Raw genomic sequence first — 20,568 nt, 5'->3', positions numbered from 1 at the left:
TCACAAATGACGAGCATCGCATGCCAACATACGTTTGTGATAACAGAAGCGGACCTTCCATTGGTGGTCAGCAGTGACAGAATCAGGGCCCAGGTAGCCAAGCAACAGAAAACACCATTCTTAAAAAGAGGGAAGAAACAGAAGAAAATGGTGGACGGTGCAATGATTAGTTACAAGTGTAAAAAGCATTACCACTGATGTGATGGTTATCAGGATGAAGTGTCACTAGAAAAATAATACATCACACAATTAGTAACTGGCAAAGAGTAAGAAAGGGTGTACCTCCCAGTCGCCTCGAATACAGGCTCAATCTCATGTGCACTGCAATTTATGGTAAAACCAAGTTAGCAAGAGAAAGTGATTGCGACAGTAGATTACTTACTGAACAAGTTTCCTTCACAGTCCAAAGCTTTATTTTTTGTTCTAATCTTGCAAGACAGAAATTTTCCTATCACTCACATGGGAACGGCGCTTTTTAAAGGTAATCAGGGAATGAGAGAAAGGGAACAAGTCATAACGCACACAGTAAATAAAATCCTTGGGTGCCTCAGTGGTGATACGAGCAGGAATGCTCCTGTTAGTCGCAGGGAATGACTCCCCCAGGATGTACCAACTCTACCCCCACCCCCCTCAGCTTTTCTATCATGAAGTCAACAGCCTCAAAATGTTAAGAGGATTCGATAAGGTGGACACAGAGAAACTATTTCCTTTGGTGGGGAAATCGAAAACAAGAGGGCATAACCTTAAAATTAGAGCTAGGCCATTCCAGGGGTGATGTCAGGAAACACTTCTTCACACAAGGAGAGTGGAAATCTGGAACTCTCCCCCAAAAAGCTGCTGAGGCTAAGGGTCAATTGAAAATTTCAAAATTTAGATTGATAGATTTTTGTTGGGTAAGGGTATTAAGGGTTACGGAACCAAGGTGGGTAAATGGAGTTAAGATACAGATCAGCCATGATCTAACTGAATGGCTGTAAGGAATCTTACAACACCAGGTTATAGTCCAACAGTTTTATTTGAAAATCACAAGCTTTCGGAGGCTTTCTCCTTCGTCAGGTGACCTGACGAAGGAGAAAGCCTCCGAAAGCTTGTGATTTTCAAATAAAACTGTTGGACTATAACCTGGTGTTGTAAGATTCCTTACATTTGTCAACCCCAGTCCATCACCGGCATCTCCACATCATAACTGAATGGCAGAGCAGGCTCGAGGGGCTGAATGGTCTACTACTGTTCCGATGTTCCTGAAAGACCGCTGGCGATATCAGTGGACGATACTTAATGCGTTCATGTCCGCTATTTTAACTTGGTCACTATAACCTTTATTTCAATGGGTTGACACCTCTGCAAACAAATGAATGCCGTATGAGCAAATTAAGAATCCTGACACTAATATCAGCAACAATCACTTATGGAGCAATGCTTTTTCCGTTCATCATGATGTATTGCTTTCCCACGCATTAAAAGCCCAATGTTTTTCTGTATAATATCTAATCCTTGTCCAATTTCTTTGCATTACTTAATGAACACTTAACATTGATAGTAGACACTACAACTAAACTGATAGCAATACCCTTTCATTCCCCCATCAGAGGAAATAGTTTCTCTGTGAAAGGCCTCCCCAAATGGCTAAGCTATCAAATGCACTGCATATTGTGGAACTGAAGCACAGAGGCCAGGAGAGTACCAGGTGTGATCCCTGGTCTGTACTGACAAGTGGTCTTAAACTGAGACAGTAGTAATGGCCCTTAAACCCGGATTAGAGAAGATGAAAATCAGCCAGGGTTACTGCTCCCAATTCCTAGCCAGTTATATAGAACGTCAGGTGAGGGGAGGAGTGCGCTTCTCTGTGATGCCCCTACAGTCAAACAGCCGGCTCATGCATGAAGAACGGCCAGAAGGTACCAGAAAGGGGCAGGCACTTGTAGAACTGTATCTCAACTGGAGAGGACAGAAGAAAATTGGAGGGAAAAATTCATTCCAAATACAGAAATAGTGTTCAGACACATAGTGCTAAGCAGAGAACTCCAACCTCGAAAACAAGGTGGATCAAACAAAGTGAATCAACTACTGTTCAGAACACTTAAATAAGACTTTAAAATCAGAGGATTTAGTTCCCTGGTGCAGATGAAAATGAAGTTATAACGTAGCTCAAAATACCTCCATGTTGCTTCCTGGTTCATTTCATTTTCAGGCTCTCTAGAATTTGTATCAAAAACAAGAAACATAACCATTCTCAGGGTTAGTGGGCACAGCAAGGTACAAATACCATGAGATTCGACACTGTCGTCACGATACTTAAAATGAGAATATTGTTCATTTACTGACTTATATCACAAATTCTGCAACATTTTCCTGTACTTCAAATAAATGAACAGGGCAAAAATTATGCATTTTTCTTCAGTAGATTGTTGCATTCAAGGAAACAATTGACACAACTATACCAGTAATAAGCAACTGTACAGAATCCAAAAGGCTACATCGCAGCAAGCAGTAATTTACTTTACGCATGTGGCAACACGACCAATCATATCCAGCACTTTCACTACTTTGTATCATCATTAACCTTGTGTAACAATTCAACAATCCCCCAACCTCAGTAATAATGCTGCTCACTCACCACAGTAACAACAACTTGCATTTATATAGCGCCTTTAACGTAGGAAAATGTACCAAGGCGCTTCATAGGAGCGTAGTCAGGCACAAAGTGACACTAAGCCAAAGAAGGAGGTATTAGGACGGGTGACTAAAAGCTTGGTAGGTTTTAAGGAGCATCATAAAGGAGGAGAGATAGTTGGGGTGACGGAGAGGTTTAGGGAAGGAATTCCAGAGCTTAGGGCCTGGACGACTGAAGGCACGGTCATCAATGGTGGGGTGAAAGGAGTGGGAGATGCACCAGAGGCCAGAATTGGAGGAGCACAAAGATCTCGGAGGGTTGTGGGGTTGGAGAAGGTTACAGAGATATTGAGGGGCGAGGCCATGTAGGGATTTGAAAATGAGGATGAGAATTTTAAAATCAAGGAGCTGGTGGACCCGGAGCTAATGCAGGTCAGAGAGCACATGGGTGATGGATGAACGGGACTTGGCGTGAGTTAGGATACAGGCAGCAGAGTTTTGGATGAGCTGAAGTTTATGAAGGGTGAAAGATGGGAAACTGGCCAGGACAGCATTGGAATAGTCGAGTCTGGAGTTACAAGGCATGGATGAGGATTTCAGCAGCAGATGGTCTGCGGCAGGGGCGGAGACAGGCGATATTACGGAGATGGAAGTAGACGGTCTTGGTGACGGAGAGGACATGAGGTCGGAAGCTCAGCTCAGAGTTAAATAAGACGCCAAGTTTGCAAACAGTCTGGTTCAGCCTAGAACAGTGGCCAGGGAGGGGGGGGTGAATTGGTGGCGAGGGAGCAGAATGTGTGGCAGGGACCAAAGACAATGGCTTTGGTCTTCCCAATAATAAATTGGAGGAAATTCTGGCTCATCCAGGATGTTGGGCAAGCAGAGTGACAACACAGAGGCAGGATGTTTGTTCCAACAGTAGAGTTTGGACACAACTACCTTCTCCTAACAAGTCCTAACATATGCCATTTATTTTAAATGAGGCAGATGGAGAAATCTATAGTGATGTGTTGGCAGAACTTATATTACCACTAGTCAAAGGAAATACAACTAGCATTTATATGGAACCATTAACCCAAAAACAAATCCCAAAGCACTTCACAGAGCTGTAATCACAAAATGGACAGCGAGCCAAAGAAGGAGATATTAGGAGGGGTGACCAAAAACTTAAAGGAGGAGAGGAAGTTAGAGAGGCAGAGGGTTCAGGGAGGGAATTCCAAAGTGTGGGACCTGGATGGCTGAAGGCACAGCTGCCAATGATGGTGCAAATGGAAATGGGGATTCATAAGGGGCCAGAGTCGGAGGAACGGAAAGTTTGGCATATGTGGAGGCTGTAGGCCTAAATTTCACTCAAAGGAACAGGGCTGTTAACCTGTATTTCACTGCAAGGAAACACAATGAGACAATCTTCTTCATTGATGCTAATCATAGTCACTTTACTTACTTGCTCCAGTAAACCTTCCCAGAAACTTTCAGCATCTCTCCAAGGGTAGCAAGGAGAAGTGAAGATTTTCCACATCCCACCTGCCCTACAATCATTGTCAGTTGACCTGGAAATGAATAATAAGCAAACAATCTTTCATCAGTTCTGTATTAAATTACCTTTTAACCAAAACTATCTAATGATGTTTCAGAAATTCAATTTAGGCAATGTGAGCAGAGATGCAGAAACCTTCTAAATGGGCTGCTTGTATTAAAGCTGGAACTAACCAATCTACGAGGTTGTGAACAAATAAACATATCTAGGTTTTGCCATAGGGAGTTGGAATTACATACTTGAGGTGATAAATCTATTCATTCCCCCTCCCTCCCACTCTACCATTTTCTGAACTACATACAAGTTCATTTGAATTAAGGAGACAACTAAAATATCATAATTCCACTAATCCTTACCCACCAATGGGTAAGAACTCGACTCTCCAATTTAGCATTTTAGGAGAAGTAGTTTTCATATCAAAATAAGCTTTGGGTCAGTTTAGATCTGGGCTCTGCCAGTGCTGGTTTGGAGACACTGAACACCCACAACTGTTAATGGAATTTGGGCATATCTCAAAGCATAGAAGGACTGTCTGCAAATTTCTTGCTCACCTGAATCTGGAAATGCCAATCTTTCTGGGTCTTTGGTGATTGGCTCTCATGTGTTATGCAAGGTGAATTGGGCATCCAAGTGGGAGGTCACCAAAGGTGGGGGAGGGGGAATGGAAGAGGTGGGAAATAGCATAAATTGACTGATGCTGTCAATGGGAATAAGCCCGAGGACTAAATCTCGTGGGAATAAGCCCAAGGAGTAAATCCGCTTTATATGGACGAGATAAGCACATTACACATTCCCCACTAGAAATTCAGGGAATCACACTAACGCTCATCACCATCGATTATAACATTTTAATTAAACTCTCACGTTTTTTGAGGAAGAGCACATTGTGCCTAGCAAAATGTTTCAGCAGGAGATTACTTGCTGCACAGGGATCCCATGAAAGGATTCCTCCCAATTAATGGGAGTTGGTATATTTAAAGACAAGATCTGATTAATGGGAGTTGGTATATTTTAACAGAAAGGTTCGATCAATGGGAGTTGGTATATTTTAACGGTAAGATTTGATCAATGGGAGTTGGTATATTTTAAGGGGAAGCTAGATAAACGTGGAGGAGAAAGGAATAGAAGGGCATCCTGATAGGGTTAGATGAAGTAGGGAGGGAGGAGGTCATGTGGAGCATAAACGCCAGCATAGACCAGTTGGGCTGAATGGCCTGTTTCTGTGCTGTAGTTTCGATGTAACTGGACGTAAGGGCAAGATACGATCAATGGGAGTTGGTATATTTTAATGGCAAAATCCGATTTATGGGAGTTGGTATATTTTACCTGTTGGAACTCTGATGCTGATGTCAGAAAGAGTTGCCACGCCACTGCCCCAAGAAAAGAATCCATTGGTAACCTGGGATTTGAAAATATTTAGGGTGAGAAAGTGTTTCAGACATACAATTTAACTGAAAGGTTTTTAAAAAAAATTTCTGAACGATTTGAAATTGGACAGATTCAGTTTTCCTCAAATGTATTGGTTTTGTTTTGCATCGTTAGCACTATTTACAGATCACAGATGAATTATTCAAGGCCTAATGTCACTGGGGCTGGTTTGTGGAAAGCATTTAACTATTGGAAAATATATTTTTGCCATAGACAGACTATGGAGGTCCCAGGTTTAACCCTGGCTTGTGCTGAGTTAGGAGATCTTAGTCAGAGTGACACTGAGGTCTTACAATTAGTCTCTGTGCCCAGAGCCTTGGCTAGGAGTAAAGTCAGCTGGTGTTCCCAATTCAAGTTGTGATCAAGTAATCCTTACTGGAAATTGTGTGTGTGTTTGCATGTGTGTGTGTGATTGCGTGTGCGCTTGTGTGTGCGATTGTGTGTGCGATTGTGTGTGTGTTTGCCTGTGTCTGTGTGTGTGTGTGTGTGTGTGTGTGCCTGTGTGCGGTTTAAATGGCGCCTTTGTAAATGATGCCTATGGTGATGGCAAACGGTCAGCATTGTTTGCCCGATATAGGCGGCTATCCTGGATAAGTGAGGATGGTGAAAGTGGTGGGGACAGTAGATGGAAAATCAGGGCTTCCTCATTGGGAGTGTTTGATCGAGGGATAAGCATTTTTATCTCAGTGCAGATAAAGCTACTGCTGTCCTTTTAAAATAACAGCAAGTTAACATCCAATTCATTTTTTTTGTTTGATTTATAATTTTATTGCAGTGATTAAAAGCAGGAAGTGAATACTCTTACACAATGTGACTTCTGCACTGACTGTGGGAAAGGCTAATGTTGCCTCATTTATAATTTCTGAGCAACAGTCTGGACTGCTCTTTCCGTTTTGTTACCGTGTACACACAGAGACAGGGATTAATCTCAAGCATGAGAACCACAACTCAACAGAAGGAAACAATTACAAGTTAGTGACCTTGACTGACACATCTTCTGTCTCCCTGGACCGAATGTACCTCCTCAGTGGCTGTTCATTACCTTCCAGCTGGCTCTTCAGGGGCTGCCTCCTGTTGAAGGCCTTAGTGTGCTGTGTTGTAAATAAAAAAACATTTTATTACAATTCTGCTGACTCAAAGCTAATTTAGATCACTTTATTAAGTCAACTTCATCCCACCACGAGACCTCTGACTTTAACTTTGGACTCTCTCTTATTGTCTTCTCCCTATTCTCCATTTACAACCAGGACATATCTATCCTAATCTTTACCAAGCCTATGCAACCTGAATTTCCTCTGTGTCCATTCGCACGCGCATTTTGACTACCCCTCCGGACCCAAGTCCATTACTCCTATCAACCCCTATCTTTCTCTTCTCTTTACCCCTCTTAGGCCCTTCACTCCTGTCTCCTCCCCTTCCCATTGCCCAGTCATTCCTCCTTTCATTTTTCCCCTCTCGGGTACTTTGACACCACCCCCCCCGCCAAAGCCCGACTCCCCGACCTTCCTACTCTCCTACTTCCGTAAGTTTGACTCCCTCTTGGATAAGCCCACAGCTTCCCTCTGTGCCTCTCGGCATTCAACAAAGGACCCATCGAGGCACTCGTCGCTGCCTCCTTACCAGCAGCAACCTCAACTGCCCCATCCTACTCTCTTGCCAACCTTCCCACCCATACCCCTGCTGGGGGCTAATCTTGCTAACTTCCTTCCCCTCCCACCACTGAGCCCGTAAACTCTGCCAACAGATCAATAATCACTGCCTCTCTCTGCATTTCCCTCCAGAATAACTCTGCGAACAAAGCCCTTGCCATCTATGACTTTATTGTGGATGACTACTTTGAAACCATGGCCTTGGTAGAAATTTAGCTCTCCGGTGACAACATCTTCCTCTTACTGAAGCCTCCCCGCCTGGCTATACCTTCTGCCCAAACCACCGCGGTGGTGCTGTGGTTTTTATCACCAAATCTCACCTTGGTCTGTCCCCCAATTCCTTTGGCACCTTCTTTTCCTTTGATCACCTCACCTGGTTCCATCCCTCTCATCTCTCCTTTAAAATCCTCATTCTCTACCGCCCACTCAATCCCCACGCCAAGTTTCTCACCGAGATATCCTCACTGCTTTCCTCCCTCAGCCTCTGCACCGAGCAACTTCTCATCCTCAGTGATTCCAGCCTCCATCTCAACTCACCTTGCCTTCTTTTTTCTGAGTTCACTGGCCACCTGTCCTCCCTTAACCTCTTCCTCCATATAAACTCTCCTACACATATTCACAGTCACCCCCTTGATCTTGCCATCTCACATGACCACTTTAGTCCCATTGTCTCATCACAGACAAAGCCATCTCTGATCACTTCCTTGTATCCCTCACCACTCACATCCCCCTTCCTCCTTCCAATCCCTCTTCCTGCTACCCCTGGAAAAAACTTTCCCCCAAGTCACATCCAATGGAACTTTCAAACTCTAGCTTTTGGCCCTTCATTTGCCACAATACTTTTGCAACTGTCGATCTGCTTAATCACTCTCATCTCCTCCTTTAATGCTCTTGTCCCCAGTAAAACCCTTAATCTTTCCCATCTTACTCATTCCCCCTGGCACGGCCCCCAACTTCGCTCCCTTAAATCCAAAGAGCACTGATTTGAATGTATATGACTCAAAACTAACTTCAATGGAAATAAAAATCGGGAGAGATTTAAAACAGGCTGCCGATTCGCTATCACCCGTTTTACACTATCGCACAAAGTCAAAATTACCCTCCTGGAGTTCCAAATATTGCTTGCCTGATGACATTCTGGGAAATAAGAGCAACTGATGAAATGCCGACACAGCCTGTCTATGTGGTAATGTGCCTGGTTTTAGGACAGCATACAACGTTAGACTTTAGATTTGGTATCAGCAGCGAAGCTGCATATTTGGCTTGTTTTGGTGACTTGTGCTTTATGGATGTGGTAGTTTTGGTTATGTAGCTACTGACTCCATTTTCCTTTTCGCTGTGCCTGTTGCTTTATTTCCTTGAACGGCATCCATTAGCTTGGTTAAAGAACATGTCGTGACCTCTTCGAACTTAACCTCCGCAACCTCACTGATATATATAGGAACATAGGAACAGGAGTAGGCTATTCAACCCCTCGTGCCTGCTCTGCCATTTGATAAGATCATGGCTGATCTGTGATCTAGCTCCATATACCTGCCTTTGGTCCATATCCCTTAATACCTTTGATTGCCAAAAAGCTATCTATCTCAGATTTAAATTTAGCAATTGAGCTAGTATCAATTGCTGTTTGCGGAAGAGAGTTCCAAACTTCTACAACCCTTTGAGTGTAGAAATGTTTTCTAATCTCGCTCCTGAAAGGTCTGGCTCTAATTTTTAGACTGTGCCCCCTACTCCTAAAATCTCCAACCAGCGGAAATAGTTTCTCTCTATCCACCCTATCTGTTCCCCTTAATATCTTATAAACTTCGATCAGATCACCCCTTAACCTTCGAAACTCTAGAGAATACAACCCCAATTTGTGTAATCTCTCCTCGTAACTTAACCCTTGAAGTCCGGGTATCATTCTAGTAAACCTACGCTGCACTCCCTCCAAGGCCAATATGTCCTTCCGAAGGTGCGGTGCCCAGAACTGCTCACAGTACTCCAGGTGCGGTCTAACCAGGGGTTTGTATAGCTGCAGCATAACTTCTGCCCTCTTGTACTCTAGTCCTCTAGATATAAAGGCCAACATTCCATTTGCCTTCTTGATTATTTTCTGCACCTGTTCATGACACTTCAATGATCTATGTACCTCTACCCCTTGTAATGTCTGAATTCCAATGTCTTTATCCAGAATTGTGTACTCACGCACGGCAGCAAGCTTGCACACTCTTGCATGGTGCTCTCCGGATTTTTGCCGGACTTGGCCGAATTAATACATTTCAACGTCAAGAATTTTTCTTGGCGGAGAAATAACTTGCAAATGCTACTTTGCTTTGGTCACAATTCTTAATACCCTCTGTGTCTGCCAATGTATCAGATATATTACAGGACTTGTTCACTTGTGTAGTGAAGTAGCAGAGCTGACACTGCCTTTCACATCCAGGGTTCAAAGTAGGATTTCAACCCTGTTCAACCATCATGGTCCAAGTGTAGAGTGTTTGCAGTGAATTTGAATGGCAGGTCAGAAGAAGACATCGCTGCTTATCTCAGTAGATGGTGGAGGGGTTGAGCTCTGTTGTCCTTTTGTTTTGGTCTTGTACTTTTTTCTTTCCGCTAGCCGATGTTTTGCCACTTGCCTCAGCACAGCTTTGTTTTTACCACTTTTGCCACTTTCTTTACAATATGCTCCCGGCGAATAAGCTGCAACACTTTAGGATCCCATCTGCATTTACCTCTAATAACTCCACGGTGTTTATTTTATACTAAAATATTAACAAAGATATGACCCGGTTGTTTTGTAGTATTTTCAATTTTGTAGTTTGCAGCCTTCGCTCCATCTTTTTGTGCTAACTTTAGCCCCGATTTTAACCCTGCCTGCCCGCCGCCATTTTAACCGTTTCAGAGGCAGGCTACGGCACAATTAGGACCCCGACGCCAATTTAACTACAAATCGTGGAAGTCCCGTCCAGTGCCAGTAAAACCTAGCGGCAAGTGGAACCAGGGCCAGAAGAGGCCCAGAAAATTAAATAATTTAATTTTTTTTGGTTTCCTTGTGGGCCAGGCGTAGGAGGAATGGCCCTCCAGGTCCCACAAGGAAATATTGGGCATCCCCCTGCCCTGGGTTTCCCTCCATCTCTCCCGACCAAGATGCCCTCCAGATCCTCTCCCCACCATCATCCCAACCACTTACCTGAGTGCCCGGGGACCATTCCTTCGGGTCCCCGGCGGGGGCCTCCAGCCGCCCGAAATCCCGCTCCCGCCCACCTGCCAGCTAGGGCTACAAACCAGGTTTGGGCGTGGGACTGACTGGGCCCACAGAGATGAGGCCTGGGAGGTAAAACTTCCTAGAACACCGAACGGTTTCCTGTCTGCCCCTGCTCCCACCTGCACGACTCCTTCCAGGGAGTTAAATCTGTGCTCTTATTTTTCTTGCCTTTAGCCATTAGCCATTATCCGAGCCAGGGAGAAGTTTAAAGTACCTTGCAGAGACATAGGAACAGGAGTAGGCCATTCAGCCCCTCGAACCTGTTCCGCCATTCAATTAGACCATGGCTGACCTGTACCTCAACTCCGTTTACCTGCCTTAGCTTCATATCCCTTGATACCCTTACCCAACAAAATTCTATCTATCTCAGTTTTGAAATTTTTAATTGGCTTAACCTCAACAGCTTTTTGGGGGAGAGAGTTCCAGATTTCCACTACCCTTTGTGTGAAGAAGTGCTTCCTGACATCACCCCTGAACGGCCTAGCTCTAATTTTAAGGTTATGCCCCTTTGTTCTGGTCTCTCCCACCAGAGGAAATAGTTTCTCTCTATCTACCCTATCAAATCCTTCAATCATCTTAAACACCTCAATTATATCACTCCTTAATCTTCTAAACTCGAGGGAATACAAGCCTAGTCAATGCTACTTGTGCTCATAATTTAACCTTTTTAGCCCAAGTTCTAGTGAATCTGCATTGCCCCCCTTCAAGGCCAAATAACCTTCCTGAGATGCAGTGCCCAGAATTGAACAGTACTCTAAATGCAGTCTAAACAGAGCTCTGTACAGCTGTAACATAACTTCCACCCGTTTGTATTCCATCCCCCTTGACATGAAGGCCAACATTCCATTAGCCTTTTTAATTAGTTTCTGTACCTAGTTTTTAGTGATTTATGTACATGAATCTCTCTGCTCCTCCACAGTTCCTAGCTTCTCACTATTTAGAAAATATTCTGATCTATCTTTCTTAGGTCCAAAATGGATGACCTTACATTTTTCCCACGTTGAACTCCATCTGCCACAGTTTTGCCCACTCATTTAATCTATCAATGTCCCTTTGCAACTTTCTGCTCCCATCTACACTATTTACTGCGTCACCTAACTTGGTATCATCAGCAAACTTGGATATACGGCTCTCTAGTCCTTCATCTAAGTCATTTCTAGTGAAAGCTGAGGCTCCAGTACAGACCCCTGGAGGAACTAGTCACATCCTACCAATTGGATTACATAACAATTACCCCTACTCTGTCTCCTACCTCCTAACTAATATCCAAGCTAATAGGTTGCCTCCAATTCCATGCATTTCCATTTTTCCTAATATGCTGGAAATTAAGCCTGTAACAAAATCATACAGGGATTGATTGCTACCAAGAATGCACTACAGCAACAGCAACCAAAGATGACTGTCGAACAGTGTGCCAAATTTTTGATAAGTCACACTAATAACATTTGGATGACCTTATTATTTCAAGTTTAGTGAAAACTGAATTTATAGTTTTGTGGCTTATCATTTTTCAGCGTTAGGCCAACATATCATGGACAGATAAACGCCACTTAACACTACAGGAACTAGAGGGCCTTCTGATATTTATAGTTGACTTTAAGAAACTGTACAAAATAACTCCTTTTGTTGTGATTTCAGAGTCATGCCTGTGACTTTTCAACCAATACAAAGTATAATCTAACGTCAAGTGGTTTATGTGATGCCATCTTGGTTTTTTATGGCTTCGCACAATTACTGATTGCAATTTTTTTTAAGCAAGGCAGTTTAGCCAACATTGGACGCATCAGTATTACCTATGTTTGGATCTGTTGCCATTTGTTTCTGGAAAAGGCTTATCTGTCTATAGTTTAACTGTGGTCTTGTTACTTACAACTCCTGAGTGTTTTTTGCATGTCTCTACATTCAATGAGGTCTCACCGCCCCGGAAACCAACGGCCGAAATCTCGTCACTCGTCAGAAACTCTTTCAACTTTTGCTCGCTGGTGGGAGATTCGAAAAAAAAATAGTAGTCAGCATCATGCGAGAAGGGCAGCGAATCATTCCCACAAATTCAAATATCAGGTTAAAATGAGCAAAGGGACCACAGACTATAGTGCATTCGCACTACAAGCTAGCAGAAAGCTTTGCACCAACACTGAGCTTGTGAAGCCTAGAAAATCCGCCGGCCAGTGATCCCAGCATTTACGCCGGATCGTGCCTTCCAGGAACCCTCACTGCTGACCCCTGCGAACTTTCTGGGGTCAGGGGGAGGTTCTCTAATTTTCCTGCCAAGGCACAGCAGGGGTATCTGCCATATAAACCAAACTAGAAAGTCCAGTGTAAGTCCTCAACCAGGGGGAAGTGTTGCACACATTCCCCCCACCCCCACAATCCTCCGGTAGGAAATTCTAGCTCCGCCTCGCTGTCGCCTTACAAAGAAGCCATTTAACAAAAAAATTGCTGGTAGCAGTCCAAGCCACCATCCCAGTTTGGATTCCCAGTCAGTCTCCGCATCCACTACTGGGTTAGTAAGTTCGGGTAATAAGGAGCAATTATGTAAACTGGCCATGTTCTCACCGGAAAAGAGAAGGTTGAGAGAGGTGATACGATTGCTGTTCTTAAGATTCCAAAAAGAGACTAGATCATGTAGACCATGACCAGCCGTTTCACCTGGTCCAGAACAGTAGAACCAGAGGACACGGCCTGCGCTTGAAGGGGGGGTAAATTCAAAATTGATCTGTCAAACATTATTTGAGTGAGGGAAAGCCTCACTCAGGCCCAACTTGAAGCCCATGCAATAAAGGGGGCAGTGGCAGCATGGATACGAAATTGGCTAAGTGACAGGAAACAGAGCAGTGGTGAACGGTTGTTTTTCGGACTGGAGGGAGGTGTACAGTGGTGTTCCCCAGGGGTCAGTACTAGAACCACTGCTTTTTTTTAATATATATTGATGACTTGGACTTGGGTGTACAGGCACAATTTCCAAATTTGCAGATGACACAAAATTTGGAAGTGTAGTGAACAGTGAGGAGGATAGTGATAGGCTTCAAGAGGACATGGACAGACTGGTGGAATGGGTGGACACGTGGCAGATGAAATTTAACGCAGAGAGTGCATTTTGGTAGGAAGAACAAGGAGACGCAATATAAACTAAAGGGTACAATTCTAAAGGGGGTGCAGGAACAGAAAGATCTGGGGGTATATGTGCACAAATCGCTGAAGGTGGCAGGGCAGGTTGAGAAAGCAGTTAAAAAAGCATACAGGATCCTGGGCTTTATAAACAGAAGCATAGAGTACAAAAGCAAGGAACTTACGATGAACCTTTATAAAACACTGGTTTGGCCACAACTGGAGTATTGTGTCCAATTCTGGGCACCGCTCTTTAGGAAAGATGTGAAGGTCTTAGAGAGGGTGCAGAAAAGATTTACTAGAATGGATCCAGGGATGAGGGACTTCAGTTACGTGGATAGAGGAGAGAAGTTGGGGTTGTTCTCCTTAGAGCAGAGAAGGTTGTGAGAAGATTTGATACAGGCATTCAAAATCATGGAGTCTAGAAAGGGTAGATAGAGAGAAACTGTTCCCATTGGCAGAAGGATCGAGAACCAGAGGACACAGATTTAAGGTAATTGGAAAAGAACCAAAGGCGACATGAGGAAAAACTTTTTTACGCAGCGAGTAGTTATGATCTGGAATGCACTGTCAGAAAGGGTGGTGGAGGCAGATTCAATCGTGGCTTTCAAAAGGGAACTGGATAAGTACCTGAAGGAAAAAAATTTGCAGGGCTACAGAGAAAGGGCAGGGGAGTGGGACTAGCTGGACTGCTCTTGGAGAACCAGCACAGGCTCGACGGGCCGAATGGCTCCTTCTGTGCTGTAACCATTCCATGGTTCTATAAGTTAAAATTGCTGTTGGGGCCCAATGACATCACCCCAAAATCAAAAAACCTGATAGCAACAAAAACTGAAATCACATAGCTTTCTCTGGTAAAGCAGCCCATTGGTAAGCAAGTCAGTAACTAGAGGGTATTCATTAAGATCATCGCCAAAAGAACAAAGGAAGAGGAATAAGAGACATGGAATGCCTTGTGGTGGAGGCAGAATCTAGAATTGCTGTTAAAACGGAAATAAATAAGAGAAAATCAATAAGCTGTGGAAAAACAGCAGTGGAATGGGAATAGGTGGACAGCTCTTTGAGAGCTGGTATAAGCCCAATGAGCTGAGTGGGCCTCCTGTGCTGTAAAATTATATGATATACTTCAGAAAACTGTACCCCACATATATCCATCGAACCTCCATTCTTTTGTCTGGTTCCATCATCTCTCTTCATTCCGTCTTTCCTTTATTATTGTCACCTTTTAACGTTGGCAATTCCTGCTCTTCATCATAACTTATCTTACAGAGCAGCGCTGCTTTCTAGTAAGTTGCCCACATGCTCCATTGGCAACCCCTCCTAAGGGTTAGAGAGCAATTTGCCCGCACTACAAAAAAACTCTGCGGCTCAAAATTGTGCATTGAGTTACCATTAACGCAGGCACTACAAATGATTTCAAAGAGGCAATTTGATGCATTTTGGGAGAGAGAGAAGGGATTGAGAGATACAGTGAGAAGGTGGTTAAGTGAAATTGATCTATAAAAAATGGCCAAGTTTGTTTGGATCTAACAGCCTTTTCCTTTTACTAAATATTCATATGTTCCTGCATTTTTAGAAAAGCTACCAAGGCAACTGATATTGGTCTTGGTGCAGAGGATAGCAATTAGACTATGTACAAATTTATAAATCCTTATTGCTGCTCATTAGGCTAAATATGTGGAAGAGACATGGATTGAAATTCTTTGGCATTCTCTCAATTCTAACTTTCTATCAAAAAGATTTTAAGCTCTTTGGTTTGAGTGTTAAATAAAAAATAGAATGGGTACATATTCCCAGCCAGATATGTCTCACGAACCACTCTGATTTTAATGAGTATTTAGAGAATAGGGCATGAGATGGTTGAGAAGAGGCACAAAATCATGCAGATGGCAAAGAATAGAGAAAGTGGAAAAGGGAAGAGCTTGGGATCTATCCACATGGATGGGGGCAGGATTCTTTTCCCGGGTTTTTCCAGTCTTCTTCCACCTCCACCTTCATCCATGGAGAACGAGGACTCAAGTCCTGGCCAATACTGAACTCATAATGGCAGGTCTCCAGAAGACTATATACGCCATCTTGTGTAGGTCCCCTCAACATGCCGAAGGCAGATGGTCATCATATAACTGATGAGGAAACTCTGAGGCATTAGGTTTCTACTTTCAGTAGAGCCTCATCCTGTCCTCACCTAATGCCAATACACTTTCTAGAAGAGTCACTACACATCATTCAAGATCAGGAACTCTGGCAGATCGATTTTTCCCACTCTATCCCAGTGACATATGACACCGTCACCATCGTTCCAATTGAAATCAGCTAATTCGATATCGATCAGATAGCAAAGCTGAGCTTTTCCTCGTTTCTGTGGCTCAGTACTATACCATTTAGTTAATTTACCGAGTAAGTCATGGAGAAGCTCCTTTTTTTTTGATACAACATCCTGACATGGTGCTAGCTGTAGCTCAGTTGGTAGCGCTCTCGCCTCTGAGTTAGAAGGTTGTGGGTTCAAGCCTCACTCCATGGGACTTAAGCACAAAATCTAGGCTGACACTCCAGCAAGTGCTGTACTGAGCTGTTGGAGGTGTGGTCTTTTGGGTGAAACATTAAACTCCATCTGCCCTCTCAGGTGGATGTAAAAGATCCCATGGCATTATTAAGAAGAAGAGCAGGGCAGTTCTCCTGGTGACCTGGGCCAATATTTATCCCTCAACCAACATCACTAAAACAGAACATTAGGTTATTATCGCATTGCTGTATGTGGGAGCTTTGTGTGCGCAAATTGGTTGCCATGTCTCCAACATTACAACAGTGACTACACTTCAAAAGTACCTCATTGGCTGTAAAGTGCTTTGGGACTTCCTGAGGTCATGAAAGGCGCTATATAATTGCAACTCTTTTTTATTTAACCATTTGTTGCTGGATTTTAGAGGTTGCTATGTCATTCCTTGTTGATTTTATGTTTAAATGTTTCTTTTTAAAACAGCACATCACCCAACTGACAAACTAAGCAAGTATGCATGATGGAACGCCTGACACCATCATGTAAATGATCCCCTGTCCACATAAGACCGTTAGAATACATTACAAATCTATCCTGCAAGAATCTTTAGTCAACCAATAGCAACTGAATGGACAATGACTGATTATATCAAATTCAAGGAAGAGCCGACAAGTTTCTTTGTAAACAAAAGAAAACTATTTGCTCAAAAATCGCAACTAACCAACTTTATTTTACTGGAGCAAATCCAAGAAATAAAGCCAAATATTGAAATAAATTCAGTTTTTAAAAAAGACTGATAAATTAGTGTTTTGTTCTCTAGTATAACACTGATAGCAATTTATATAAAATGTTGCTATCTAACATAGTTTCAGCTTAAAACTGTTTGCTTGCTCAGTGTCCCTGCCACTGGACTCAACATTGTCCAGGCTGGGATTCAATATTGAGGCCCCTGGATGAACCCTACTTTGTTGTATCTTTATTCGGGAAGTCGGACATAAGAACATAAGAAATAGAAGCAGGAGTAAACCATTCAATCAGATCATGGCTGATCTTCGACCTCAACTCCACTTTCCCACCCGATCCCTTGATTCCCCTAGAGTCCAAAAATCTATCAATCTCAGCCTTGAACATATTCAATGACTCAGCATCCACAGCCCTCTGGGGAAGAGAATTCCAAAAATTCATAACCCTTTTTGTGAAGAAATTCCTCCTCATCTCACTTTTGAATGGCTGACCCCTTATCCGGTGATTATGCCCCCTAGTTCTAGACTCTCTAGCCAGGGGAAACAATCTCTCGGCATTTCCCCTGTCAAGCCCCCTCATAATCTTATATGTTTCAATGAGATCACCTCTCATTCCTCTAAACTCCAGACAGTATAGGCCATTCTACCCAACCTCTCTTCATAGGACAATCCTCTCATCCCAGGAATTAATCTCGTGAACCTCATTGCACTGACTCCTTCTAAACTGAAGGAGCCTCGTGTTATAGCACTTAGTGGTTTTGTTCTTGCATTTTTTACGAGCGTTAAAGTGTTTTTTTTAAATGTGTTGTCATCTTACTCCAGCACAGGGAACAATCTACCCCCCACCCCCCACCCTGTGCAGTTTATTCCTCGCAAGATTTCTCTATCTGTCTGCCATATCCCAATCAAAATCAAACTCTCCATTTAAAAAAATCTGCCTCTTGCCAACAAACAGCTTCAAAGCATATGTGTAATGAATATTTACTTATACAAGGTGAATTCAATTCTACCACAACTTAACCAAGTATATAAACCTTCCATATCCCAATTATTTTGTTTAAAATAGAAATTGGTGAGAAACTTCTGACTGCAAAAACAGATACAGGCTCTGCGTGATATTTATTTAACGATCAAAGCAAAAAACTTCTTAACGAGGTGTCATTTGGCTTGTGAAGTTGAACAGTTTCTGAGCACTTGATGGGATGTCATGGCTCTAAGTGCTTTTCAATCTTCTCCTTTTCAGAGTTCAAAGTTCTGCAGTTTTTCAAAGTGCACGACACTGTACACAAAGTGGCAGTAGCCAAATCGAGATGTGTCCCATTACTCATCGCCCTCTTCTCTGTTTGACAGGTGCACTCTAGCCTGTTCACATTATACAGTGCTTCTTAGTCAATGAGTTAATTGTGTCCAGTCAGTGGAAAATGGAGTGTAATCCAGCTCACCTACATTCGCTTTAAGACTTACATACATCTCATTCCCTACAGACGTGCAGAAACCAGGCCTACGATGAGTCTCAGATGACTGCTATCCTACTTGAAGCAAAGATTAAAACAAAATGGGGTATAAAGTAAGAAATTAAATTTTTAAAACTCCGACTGAGCATAAAACAAGAACAAGCCCATAGCACAGCACGTCGGAACATTAATTCTCACACTGCGAAGATTTTTCAAAGGACTGTGCATATAGACAAGAATGATTAGTATGTTTTTGTTTGTTCCTCCTGACTAAAATTTGTCTCTTTGTACAATCTCTTTGCCCTCTCCCCATCAAATGCAGAGAAACACGCTTTTAAAAATCTTCATAAACTCCTGATTGGAAAAATGGACACAGGTTTACTGACAAGCAAACCAGAGGAGTTCTTAAATAACTTACAATGAGCAATTGGTCTCAGGTTTGCAGGTTGAACAGTTTACAGAAGTTCTTCAATCTACAAAAGAAACTGTGCTGTGTGGATAGACATAATGGGAACACAACAGACTGGTGGAAAGGGGCTGTACTCTACAGTGGAATAAGAAGGTGAAATGTGAAGAAATGAAGTAACTGGAGACTCTTAAATATTGAAAACAAAACTCCAACAAATCTTTTGAATCTGAGCACTGATTCCTCACATTTGGAGATCAACTGACAACAGCAACAACTTGCATTTATATAGTGCCATGAAAGTAGTAAAACATCCCAAGGTCTCGTCACAGGAGCGTAATGAGACAAAAACAAATTGACACCAACCCAAAGAAAGAGACATTAGGACAAGTGACCAAAAGCTTGGTCAAAGAGGTAGGTTTTAAGGAGCATCTTAAAAGGAGGAGAGAGAGAGATGGAGAGGCGAAGAGGTTTAAGAACATAAGAAATAGGAGCAAGAGTAGGCCATATGGCCCCTCAAGCCTGCTTTGCCATTCAGTAAGATCATGGCTGATCTTCCACCTCAACTCCATTTTCCCGCCCTATCCCCATATCTCTTGATTCTTTAGAGTCCAAAAATCCATTGATCTCAATCTTGAATATATTCATCGACCGAGCATCCACAGCTCTCTGGGGTAGAGAATTTAGGAAGGTAATTCCAGAGCTTAGGGCCTAGGCAGCTGAAGGCATGGCCATTAATGGTGGCAACTGACCAGAAAGAAGTTAGAGAAGGTAGGGTTAGCTGTTTGCCTACATAACATTTGCTGCACTATTAAAAAAAAGTCCTTGTGGGTAGCATTTTGAGATACTTCAACGCAATGCGGCCATAAATAAACGCCTGTATCATTATTTTTATATCATCCGAGCAGTTCTTGAGGTAAGACAGTGGACTTCTAAGTAAAGCCCTGATGATTACATGCCAGTGGAGTAGCATCAGTGCAGAGGTTTAGTGGCCTAGAGTGTCTTCCAAGCTGGAAAAAAAATAGAAACTGCAATATTGAAAATTATAAATGATTACTATACCTGACCAGGGCTTTAACTGCGAATCTGACCATGGTGGAGAGCAGAAATAGCGGGGTCACCAAGATGTTTAACAGAGACATCGAAGCAAAGGCCACAGCAGGGGTCAGAACCGCTGAACTGTCATGGGTATGCGCCACAAAGGTCTGTCGGACAGCAGAAAAAAATCCTGATTAAAGATAACGCTCCACATCACATCACAGTAAATCAGCGCTCAATAATCTCATTCTCCAAAAAAAGGAAACACAATGGCTTCGCCTGCAGACTGTAGTCGATTAAATGACCACTGTCTGAACAGTAACTATACTCGGAGACTTTACTTGGTTCTAACCCAGTTTTGCTCTTGTAGAGCTGGTTTCAGCATTTCTTAGAATCTTACTTCAGTTCAACCAATTACTGAAAGCATTACAACAAATGAGAAAGTGCAAAAAAGATTTACAAGGTTAATACGAGAAATGAAAGGTCATAACTATCAGGAAAGTTCTCTGCAGCCGCAGCCAGGAGTCGTGAAGGCTGTGTTGTCTGCCAGATGCCAGGGTTAAGGATAGCTCCTCACGGCTGGACAAGAACTTGGAGCATGAGGGGGAGGATCCAGTTGTCGTGGTCCACGTAGGAACCAACGACACAGGCAGAACTAAGAATGAGGTTCTGCTGATACAGTTTGAGGAGCTAGGGTCTAAATTAATAAGCATAACCTCAAAGCTAATTATCTTTGGATTACTACCTGAACCACGCACACAGATCAGTGAGTTAAACGTGTGGCTCAAACAGTAGTGTGGGAGACAGGGGTTTCGATTCATGGGGCACTGACACCAGTACTGGGGAAA

General features: G+C 43.0%; 1 protein-coding gene across 4 annotated transcripts in view; it reads right to left on the bottom strand.

Moving 5' to 3' along the window:
* The window catches only part of LOC137341549 (ATP-binding cassette sub-family C member 9-like), a 156,099-nt gene that overhangs the window by 85,650 nt on the left and 49,881 nt on the right, over positions 1–20,568 (bottom strand). For 3 of the 4 annotated variants that reach the window (XM_068004726.1, XM_068004723.1, XM_068004725.1), the window contains 7 exons: positions 19,745–19,887; positions 12,345–12,453; positions 6,559–6,669; positions 5,477–5,549; positions 4,058–4,163; positions 2,158–2,196; positions 283–321 (listed from right to left, as the gene is read on the bottom strand). In XM_068004726.1, coding sequence (XP_067860827.1) covers positions 283–321; positions 2,158–2,196; positions 4,058–4,163; positions 5,477–5,549; positions 6,559–6,669; positions 12,345–12,453; positions 19,745–19,887 — 620 coding nt within the window. The remainder of the gene's footprint in view (positions 1–282; positions 322–2,157; positions 2,197–4,057; positions 4,164–5,476; positions 5,550–6,558; positions 6,670–12,344; positions 12,454–19,744; positions 19,888–20,568) is intronic. The other variant, XM_068004724.1, reaches the window with a different exon arrangement.

Source organism: Heptranchias perlo, chromosome 24 (assembly GCF_035084215.1).
Source record: "Heptranchias perlo isolate sHepPer1 chromosome 24, sHepPer1.hap1, whole genome shotgun sequence".
Classification (NCBI taxonomy): domain Eukaryota; kingdom Metazoa; phylum Chordata; class Chondrichthyes; order Hexanchiformes; family Hexanchidae; genus Heptranchias; species Heptranchias perlo.
Note: the sequence above shows the minus strand (reverse complement) of the source record. Positions and strands in the feature narration are given on the sequence as shown.